The sequence below is a fragment of the Vicia villosa genome, linkage group LG4 (genome assembly GCF_029867415.1).
Source record: "Vicia villosa cultivar HV-30 ecotype Madison, WI linkage group LG4, Vvil1.0, whole genome shotgun sequence".
Lineage (NCBI taxonomy): Eukaryota > Viridiplantae > Streptophyta > Magnoliopsida > Fabales > Fabaceae > Vicia > Vicia villosa.
This window is the reverse complement of record NC_081183.1, coordinates 30,943,980-30,954,921: the sequence shown is the minus strand read 5'-3', so window position 1 is coordinate 30,954,921 and position 10,942 is coordinate 30,943,980. Positions and strand designations below refer to the sequence as shown.

The 10,942-nt window shown below is 34.8% G+C and overlaps 1 protein-coding gene and 1 long non-coding RNA gene across 2 annotated transcripts; one reads left to right on the top strand and one right to left on the bottom strand.

Annotated features, from left to right (window-relative positions):
- Positions 1-386: 386 nt before the first annotated feature.
- On the bottom strand, positions 387-886 carry LOC131599023 (uncharacterized). The gene is made up of 2 exons (XR_009282494.1): positions 753-886; positions 387-643 (listed from the first exon to the last, which is right to left on the bottom strand). It is a non-coding gene; the product is annotated as an uncharacterized LOC131599023 (long non-coding RNA).
- Positions 887-2,595: 1,709 nt separating this feature from the next.
- Positions 2,596-3,168, top strand: LOC131596983 (uncharacterized). Its single transcript, XM_058869707.1, has one exon. The coding sequence runs from the start codon at positions 2,596-2,598 to the stop codon at positions 3,166-3,168; it is 573 nt and encodes a 190-aa protein (XP_058725690.1).
- The last annotated feature ends 7,774 nt before the right edge of the window (positions 3,169-10,942 follow it).

Below are 10,942 nucleotides of genomic sequence, written 5' to 3'. Positions count from 1 at the left end.
ATTTTTTATTAGGGACTAAAAATAAAATTTCAAATATTTATAGAGACCAAAAACATACTTAACTCTTTTTTGGATGATACGAAAAATGTGAAGTAAAGAAGCTTGACCAAATTGCATATGTAAAATAGAAATTAACCATTTAAATTTTTTTTTACTAATAATATATTTGTAGTATGAAATTAACCATTTAAAAAAAAAATTACTAATAAAATAGGTCAACAAAGGTAAATTTATTCATATCTTAAATCATTTGATAAGTCTTGATCACTTCAAAAAAAAAAACTAAGTATTATGGTGCTAGTGACCCGCCAAATTAAAAATTTAACTGAATTTAAATTAAATGAGTTGAAATTTACTAGTGAAGTTGAAATTTATTTAGACATAGATAAATTTGAGATGAATGATTTTATTATAAATAAATAATAATGATACAAATTTTACTGTATGAAATAATTGTATAAAAAAGGAAGATTAAATAATCATAGAAATTATTTTTGAACTTACAAGTACACCATGAAATTATTTTTGAACTTAATTATGACTCACGCACATTGACATAAATCAAATATGCACTTTGGAAGCTCAGGAGTGTTACACTCTACATTTTGATAACATTCTTCATCATCAGAGCATACTATCAAACCTGTGATGTCGAATAATAAATAAGATAAAATAAAAAGAATATTATAAATGGCAAGCAAATAAGTCATTTAAACAAATTTAAGGGAGAAAAAAACAGTAAATGAACTTACGTACGCCTTCAGTTACAGTGACAAATATGAATTGAAAAATAATCATAACATACACAAGTTTTAGTGTTTTTGCCATATTTTCCTCGTTCACTTGGAGAAATAGAAAATTATATGATCATTATATAGTGTTAAAAATGTCAATCTTCAATTTAAAATAATGGTTAAATGTCTCTTAGGTGCATTTATAATATGACGTGTTTGTCTTTATATTCCATTGAATTGATAACTTAACTTTAATTAATATAATATATTCAAAATCTTTATAATATCTCTTTATGAAGAAAAATAGAAAAATCGTAAATTTTCTTTTAGATGAACCTTTTCAGATGGGTCGGGTTGATGTGCATAAGAATATGCACGGTGCATAAGTCTCATATGAGTAATATTTAAATTGTTAACATTTTAGTTAGAAACATAATAATATCATAATCCATGAATAATATATGCCTTATTTGTACACATCTATTAATTATAAGTAATTATTAATTGTGAGTAATGAGTACACTATTCTGAGTAATATTTACATCATTCTGAGTAATATCTAATTTTAACTATTTTGAGTAATATATTCGTTGTTCTGAGTAATATTTATACTATTTTGAGTAATCTGTATATTATTTTGAATAATAAATATAATACTTTAAGTAATATAAACAATATTTGAGTATTTATGTACCGTGCATGCACATCAACACATCCCTTTTCAGATGGTCATAAGTCAAAGATTAGATTCCTATAAAAAAACATGTTAATTGTTAAAAGAAAAATAATAATTGATCACAAGCGTCACATATATGTTGGAGATAGGTTGGTGTAAACTATTGAGTCTTAGGGGTATTGTTGCCTAGTACCCACACGACACTCTTTAAGCATATTAAATTATAAAAAAAATTATAAAAGTTAACATTTTAATTTATAATACATTTTTAATACATTAAATACACGCATTTTAATAAAAATTTATTACTTTAATTATTTAAAGAGTACCCTAAAAACACTGGTTAACATTTCTCTAATTTTATTAATGAACTTAAAACATATATTGTATTAATTATTTATAAAAAAATTATTATTACATTTGTTTTGAAGAAATAAAGTATATAGGATAGTTATTCATTCTTTACTTCACAAGAGTCCCCCTCGGATCAGAGAACTGGCTTGACACAGCCAAAGAAAAGAGGATAGTTCGAAAAGTATATTAAATATTAGAATATAATAAAAACTACGATGAGAAGGGGAAGAGGGAGGCCAAGGCGATTGGTTCCGCCGCCACCAGAAACACCGACCGTTGTAGCCACTACTAGCACACAGAGAGATGGAATTTTTGAGAGTGAAGATGATGAGGAGGACCTACCGACCATGCTTACTGAAAGGAAGACGCGTGAATCGGAAACAAAGGGGGAAAGAGCAAACAACAGAAACCCTAGATCTGGTGCAAAAGAACGCAGATGGCAGAAAACTCTGGGCAGATGTCCTGAGTGGTAATCGTAACCCTGGGAATGGTATGACAATTGAATATATTACGCCAAAGATGCATAACGGGGAGATTAAGGTGCAGATAGATGAGGAAGATATTGCTCAAGAGGTAAGATTCTGTGACTCTGCTCTGATTATGTATGTATTAGGAGGTGAAGTTAGTATGAATGCTATTAAACAATTTATGTTGAAACTCTGGAATTTTGTGAAGATGCCGGATATGTACTATAATGATGAAGGGTACTTCATTATGTGATTTCAGTCTGTGGAAGATAAGGATGCGATACTGATGAGTGGTCCATACACTATACGAAACCTACCAATGCTGATAAGAGACTGAAAACCAAGATTTAACCTTAAGGAGGATATGCTTCGAACAATACCAGTGTGGGTGAAGTTACCTCATCTGCCTTTACACTTGTGGGGAGCAAAGAGTTTTAGCAAGATTGGCAGTGCCATTGGCACTCCTCTGGTCACTGACGAATGTACAGCTAAAAAACTAAGAATTTCATATACTAGGCTTCTCGTGGAGATAGACATTACACAGGATTTGCCTAAGGAGATAAATATCAATGGATATGAGGGCATTGTGATGAAACAAGCAGTAGAGTATGAATGGAAGCCAGCATATTGTGACTTGTGCAATAAGATTGGACACAGGTGTGATCAGAAAACGAAACAAGTCAAACAATGGATACAGAAGAAGCCTGAGGAAAAGAAGGAGGAACAGAACAGAGAGGTTGTGGTGCAAACTCCTCAGACTGGTGAAACTAGTAAGGGGGCAGTGGTGAAGACTCCTCAGGCACAGAATGAGTGGAGGACTGTTCTAAGAGGAGCTAGAGGAAAACAAACTGTTAGTAATGAAGGAGTCACTTGTGAGAATGATTTTGGAGCACTGGAATGGGGAGATGACATAGTGTTCTCAGAGAAAGTCCCATGATTATCTCTTGGAATGTTAGGGGGCTCAATAAAGTGGGTAAGATTAAGGAGATAAGCTCTCGTCTTATGGATCTTAACCCAGACATTGCTGTTATTATTGAGACAAGAGTTAAAGAAAATAAAGCTACTAAAGTTAGAAATAAACTGAATCTTAGAGGAAAGTATGTGGACAACTATTTGAAGCATGGAAATGGCAGATTATGGTTGTAATGGAATGATAACAAAGTGGAGATCAAAGTTGTTAAAATGACTGATCAGTTGGTACATTGTGGTATCCTGGACAATATGGGGAGATGCAAGTACTGGTTGACAGGCATCTATGCAATGAATCAACTTGAGTAGAGACAAAAGTTATGGAAGGATATTGAAGAGATTCATCAAAACAAACAAGGCCCTTGGTGTATTCTTGGAGATTTCAACAATGTTATATATAACAATGATAGAATTGGTGGGAGACAAGTTAGAGAGCACGAATACAGAGATCTTTGTAGCATGATGTGCAACACTGAATTGTATGAAATGGATAGTACAGGTGACCATTTCACATGGACAAATAAACAGGAAATACTATATATTCGAGGATTGACAGAATTCTTGGCAATATTGACTGGCTGCAGTTGCATTTGGAGTATAACCTCAAAATTATGGCCCCCAGTGTGTCTGATCACTCAATGTTATGCCTAAGGGAAAACAAAAAGAGAACTACTCAGAAGAGACAGTTTAAATTCAGGAATTGTTTGGTTGATTTAGAGGGATACAACAACATAGTGGCTAGGAGTTGGAATGAGCCTTTATATGGCAGGCCTATGTATGTGGTGTGGAAAAAGCTGCAAAGACTCCAGCCCCATCTGAGAGAGTTTGGAAAACCCCTTAAAGATGTCCAGAATAAAATCAATGAGGCTAGGCAGATGCTGAGTAACTCACAGGATGACCTTCTCTTGGACAGAATGAACCCTGCAAAGATTGATAGAGTGAAATGTTTCACTGAGGAAGTTATTAAATGGCAGGAATTGGAGGAAAAAGATTTGCAACAGAGATATAAAGTGGATTGGATAAAAGTGGGAGATGGCAACAATAGGTATTTCCATACCTCTCTGAAAACAAAGAATAAGGTTAAAGCTATGTTTAGTCTGCACACAGAGGATAACACTGAACTGGTTAGAAAGGAGGAGATAGAGGGTGAGGTCCTGCATTTCTACAAAAATCTCATGGGAAAGGCTGACACAGAGTTGAATGGTATTGATATCTCAGTGCTTAGAAATGGTCCACAACTAAGCAATGCTCAGAGGGATATGTTGACTACCCCTGTGGGTGAGGAAGAGATTGAAAAAGCTATGAGGAGTATTAGAGATATTAAGGCCCCTGGCCCTGATGGGTTCAATGCCTTATTCTTTAAAGCTTCCTGGAATGTGATAAAATATGATGTGATTAGGGTTGTTCAGGAGTTCTTCACTAAGGGCAGATTGTACATAGCTGCCAACTGCACCAGTGTTTCTCTTATCCCTAAAAGTAAAGAAGATAAAAGATTATAGGCCTATATCCTGCTGTAGTACTTTGTATAAAATTGTGTCAAAAATTCTGGCTAAAAGGATGGCTACAGTTTTGCATAGCATTGTGGGGCAGAACCAAGGTGCATTTGTTCCAGGACAAATAATACACAACCACATCCTGCTGACTTTTGAATTGCTAAAGGGCTACAACAGGAAGGATGGGACCCCTAAAGTAATGATGCAAGTATATATACAAAAAGCTTATGACACTGTTGACTGGAAAGCTATGGAGTGTGTGCTAAAAGACGTAGGTTTCCCTAGACAATTTGTACAATGGATCATGGTGGCAGTCACTACTGTTTCTTATAGATTCAATATTAATAGGGAGCAAAGTGATATTATGGTAGCTAAGCGTGGCCTGAGACAAGGAGACCCCATATCTCCTCTCCTGTTTGTTATAATTGTTTGAATAGAAGCATGAAGAAAATGCAGGAGAATGCTGAGTTCAAATATCATGATAAATGTAGGAAAGTTGGTATAACTAACCTATGCTTTGTAGATGACTTGCTTCTTTTTAAAAGAGGTCATGCCAAGTCAGTGGATATTATGATGCAGACTTTTGGAAAATTTTCTAATGCCACAGGCCTCAAGGTAAATCCTTCTAAATGTAAGATCTATTTTGGTGGTGTAGATAAGGACCTAAAGGTTAAACTGCGGCAGCAAACTAGATTTGATGAAGGGAGGCTTCCATTTAGGCACCTTGGTATTCCTATGGCAGGGAGTAGATTAGCCATTAAGGAGTATGATAAGGTGATTGTGAAAATTACTAGTAGAATCAACCACTGGAGTGCTCAAATGCTTAGTTATGTTGGTCGTTTCCAATTGCTCAGAAGTACTGTGTTTTCTATCATGAATTACTGGATGCAGACTTTGCCTTTCCCCAAAACTGTCATTCATAAAATTGATGCCATATGCAGAAGTTTTTTCTGGACATGAAAGAAGGAGATTAGCATGAAAAGTTTGATCGCTTGGAAGACGGTGTGCAGTCCTAAGAAGAATGGTGGTTTAGGATTGATTGACCTTCAAACATGGAATACTATTGTGCTAGCAAAACTGTTATAGAACCTGAGTGGGAAAGTAGATAACTTGTGGGTGAAATGGGTTCATGCCTATTACATAAAACAACAGGTGCTGATGGAGATGACTATTAAGGAGCATTTTTCTTGGATCATGAAAGCTATCCTTGGGCAAAGAGAGAATGCAAATCAGTTGACTAGCTGGAGCAACTCTGACAGTTTCAAGATGAAGATGAACTATCAGGTTTTGCACCAGAATCACAATACTGTACTTTGGAACTCTCTGATGTGTGGCAATTTAGCTCGACCAAGGGCCATCTTCCAACTCTGGATTGCATGTCACATGAGGCTGCCAACAAAAATGAAATCAAAGAAATGGGGGCTGATTAATCATACTAAATGTCAATTCTGTGAAGAAGAAGAAGAAACATAGAACCACTTGTTTTTTGATTGTGAGGTAATGAAGACAGCTTGGAGCAAAGTTTTGAATTGGATTCAAGTGAACCACAGGCCTGGTAATTGGGATACGGAGATGAACTGGCTAGTTGAGAAGTGCAAAGGCAAGAGCAAGCAAGCTATCATCCTCAAGCTGGCTGCTACTAAATGCATTTATGAAGCTTGGAAATACCGAAATGAGCATATTTTTGGAAAGGAAATACAAAACAGAAAAATAGAAGATATAATTATAGAAAAGATAGTGTATAGGGGTTGGCAAAAGAAAAAGATGAGAGACTACCTGTCATACCCTAATTTTGACCCCCCCTGAGATGTCATACCACCAAGTACCTCATCAAACTCAGGACAGGTACTCAGGGCAGTCACTTGCTTGCCTGATACCCAGTCGAGGGTGCTCAAAAACAAAAGAGCTCAGGCAAAGGATCAATCAATAGAAGGATTAGTCTCTAATACAATCATAGGACTCAAAAGCACAATTCTATTCACCTGTGATTGATTAGACACCAATCATCTGGGCTCACGTTTGCTTAATTCACCAATCTGGGGTTTTGAGCCCATCAGGGACTATAATCATGGATCACATTTGGGAAACCCTAAAAAGCTCCAGGGCATCCATCAATTGGTTCAAATATCTTCAATTGGTTCATATGACATTATCCATTGGGCATTACACTTCAATTCAAGATCTATAGTCATCAATTCCATCTGGTCGACAATTAGGGTTTTTGACCTAATTCATCTGGATAGTTGACTTTTAATCAGAACATGATGCCACAAGTCAAAGCATGGCTCAATATCCTCCAATAACTCAATATGATCCATTCATATCATTCATTTGATGAGGATAGCTTAATTCACTTGAAATCTCCAGAAACGCGATTCACCTGAAAAAGTCAACTATACAAGATCACCATTGACTTTTTGGAAATTTTGGTCAACCATGACTTTTGAAGTTTTAAATCATCAATATATGATATTTGAAGTCATTTGATCAAGGAAAATCAAGAAAATCCATCAAGAATCAAAAAGTCAAAGTTTGACTTTTCATACTTAGAAAATTTTCTAAGTGTTTTCAAGTGGTTTTTACCAAACTTTGGAAGGGAATATCTCAAAATTTCACCTACAAACTGAAAAAAACTTCCAACATCAAAGTTGTAGATTTTGATCCAATGAACAACTTTGTCACATATGATTTTTTGGCTAGAAATCAACCATTGAAGAGATATGGAGCTTCAAAGTGACTGCCTTCACAAAACTAACAAGAAAACCCTAGTTTTCTTCAAACTTTATGGGACCTTTTCACTAATTTCCCTAAGGATTATGGGCAAACCACAAACTAATGAATTGAAGTACATATCAAGGGCTTTTCAAATTGTATTCAACCATCTTCAAATTCATTATGAGCTAAGAGATATGGTTGATCAAAGTTTGGGCATTTGAAGTGAAATTATGGGTCATGTCCAAATTTGATTTTTTGCAAACTTTGTACCAATGCCTCTACCAATTGATGCATCCTCATCCATGAGATATCAGAAGAGATTTGAAGGAATCAAATGCACTATTCCATCGTTTTTGGCCAAGTTGCAAGAATTCAATGCCATGTGATTAAGTAATTATTACAAATTTGGAATCTTGATGAATCACCAAAGAATCTTCTCCTAAGCCAATTAGAGTTCACTTCTGCAACAGAATTGTCCCCTAAGATCACACAAAATCGATGGCTAGGGGATTGATCAAGTGGAATCAAAATTGCCATCATTGCATTTTGGATATTTTTGAAATTTCTTCATAGCCAAGAAACCAAGTTAACCTCACTAAGCAAAGCTCACTCTCTGCAAACACACTGAACTCTTTGCCTATAAATAAGAGAGCATACCTCAGTAATTAGACACACCAAAGCAACAGAATTCTCGCTTTCTCTCTTCTTTCATCATACTTAAGTTTTTCAAAGGTTCTTTGGCAAGAAGACTCGGATTCTTCAAACCAAACTCTTCCTTTGAAAGTAAGTATTCAAACACATCAAGGGAGGTATTTAGAGGTGATCCAAACCTCTGGAACACTTCTCTACGTGGAGAATCATCATCTTCACCCCTCACTTGGAGCTGTTGCAGTTGGGGTCGAGCAAGGAGTTCTGGGCAGTTTCAATCCAAGCCAAGCATCTAAACACCTTCCTGAGGGATCACTGAAGCTATCAGGATCATTGCAATAACTCTGTAGCACACTTTGATCAGAGCCAGATCTCCATTTTTGAGGTAATTTTAAGAGCTTCAAACTCTATAATTCACGCATGATAAATTAGAAATGAAGTTACCAGTTGGTTTCTGCACCTTTAAGGATCATTAACCCTCAATCAATTGCATCAAATCATGCATATAGAGTATTTCATGTTTAATTTCAGTTTTAGGGTTCTTCGTGTTCATGCGTGTGGATTTTGAATTATACTGAAAATAAATAAAATCAAAGGATACCATCATGATCCTTGTTCAAAAACGAGCAAAATCCATGTTTACATCTTTAAGTTTGGTTGAGAAACGAAGGAGATAGCAAATTTAAAAATTTGAAGCTTGAGGTTGAAGATGAAGATGGTGGCGCCATTTTTTTGAATTTCCCAGAAACGAGTTTATTTTCTTTTGAATGATAGGTATGTTATCTACAAATTCATCGTAGTGTCCCAATGGTTACAGCGCGCGTCCAAACTCTTGCCATGCCTTAGGTCTGGGGTTCGATCCCCCCTCAGACCTTTTGTTTCATTTTATTTATTTTTTTCACTCATTAATGAACTTGTTTTGAAATATAATGACTTGGAGGTATTCACATAACAAGCTGCGTGCCTGGTCCAGATGGTAAGTGTTTTAGCTGGCAACCTAGAGGGCGTGGGTTCAAGCCCTTTAGGAGACAAAACCTATTTTTTAGCTCTTTTCTCATTCAATTTCTTCACAACTTCAACTAATTAATTCACCTATCAAATTAAATCATTTTCACTTGATTTTTCACACATTTCTTATTTAATATATCTATTTTAAGGATATCCAAAAAAATCACAAAAAATATATTATTTCAATATGTTTTAATTAGGTTTAAAATCATATGTTTTAAGTATGTTTCAATACTTTAAAAAATATAGTTTTTATTTGATTTTCAAAACTTAATCTCTTGCACCTATTTTTGTGATAAAACCCTAAACATTTAGGTCTTAATTAGGTGAGGGCTTTGCCTTTATCATAATTAAGTTGACTTTTGTCAATTTTCAAAAACTGTATTTACAAAATCTTCTTTCTGTTTTCAAAACATTCTTCTGGTATTTGAAGGGCATTATTCTCGGTGAAACTCTTCAGATACCTATGTGACCTTTGTCCATCTTCACTTCTTCTGTTTTCAGAAAAACCTTTAAATGTTTATTATGAATATTCAACTGTTATCCATAAAATTGCTGGTGAGGCTTTGTACACACTTCTTCAAAGGCCTCCACTCCATCCAGGTTAGGCTTTATAGCTTTCAATTTACAGTCTTTATTTAAATTACTGTCAAATATAGAACTGTTTATATATTGTTTAGAACTACATTTGAGTGTAAACGTTAGGACAGTTAAACTATATATATATATATATATATATATATATATATATATATATATATATATATATATATATATATATATATATATATATATATATATATATATATATATATATATATATATATATATATATATATATATATATATATATATATATATATTAGGAATATGGCCTAGGATTGAGAATGTCTTCCCGGTGAAGGCTCTTTCCTAATTAGAGATCTTTAGTTCAAACCCTCAAGATGAATTATTCCCGGTGAAACATTTTGAAAAAAGCCTTAGAACAAAAAATAGGACACATCCACCCAAGAGGAATTATTCCCGGTGAAACCTCTTACCCATTTGCTTAAAGCCAAAATTGAAGGATAGAAAAACACTTAGAAAGGGGGGGGTTTGAATAAGTGTAGTCTTAAAAACTTGAACGATAAAAATAAATTGCACAGTTATTTTTATCCTGGTTCGTTGTTAACTAAACTACTCCAGTCCACCCCCACGGAGTGATTTACCTCACCTGAGGATTTAATCCACTAATCGCAACAGATTACAATGGTTTTCCACTTAGTCCGCGACTAAGTCTTCTAGAGTATCCTGATCACAACCTGATCACTCCAGGAACAAATGCTTAGACACAAGCTAAGACTTTCTTAAAGTATCCAGACCACCACGTGATCACTCTAATTACAACTGCTTAGACACAAGCTAAGACTTCCTAGAGTATCCTGATCAACACTTGATCACTCTAGTTACTTACAAATTAATGTAATCAAATAAGAGTTTTACAATGCTTCTTAAAAGCTATAATCACAACAGTGATATTTCTCTTAACGTTTAAGCTTAATCTCACTAATATATTACAACAGCAATGTAGTGAGCTTTGATGAAGATGAAGTTTCTGAGCTTTGAATTTGAACAGCGTTTCAGCAAGTCTTTCAGAATAATTTCGTTCAGAATTGGTAACCTTGCTTCTCATCAGAACTTCATATTTATAGGCGTTTGAGAAGATGACCGTTGGGCGAATTTAATGCTTTGCGTATTCCGTACAGCATTGCATTTAATGTTTCACGCTTTTGTCAACTACCTCGAGCCTTGTTCACGCTGTGTCTACTGACGTTGCCTTTAATAGCTTCCAACGTTCCTTTTGTCAGTCAGCGTAGCCTGCCACTTGTACTTTCTTCT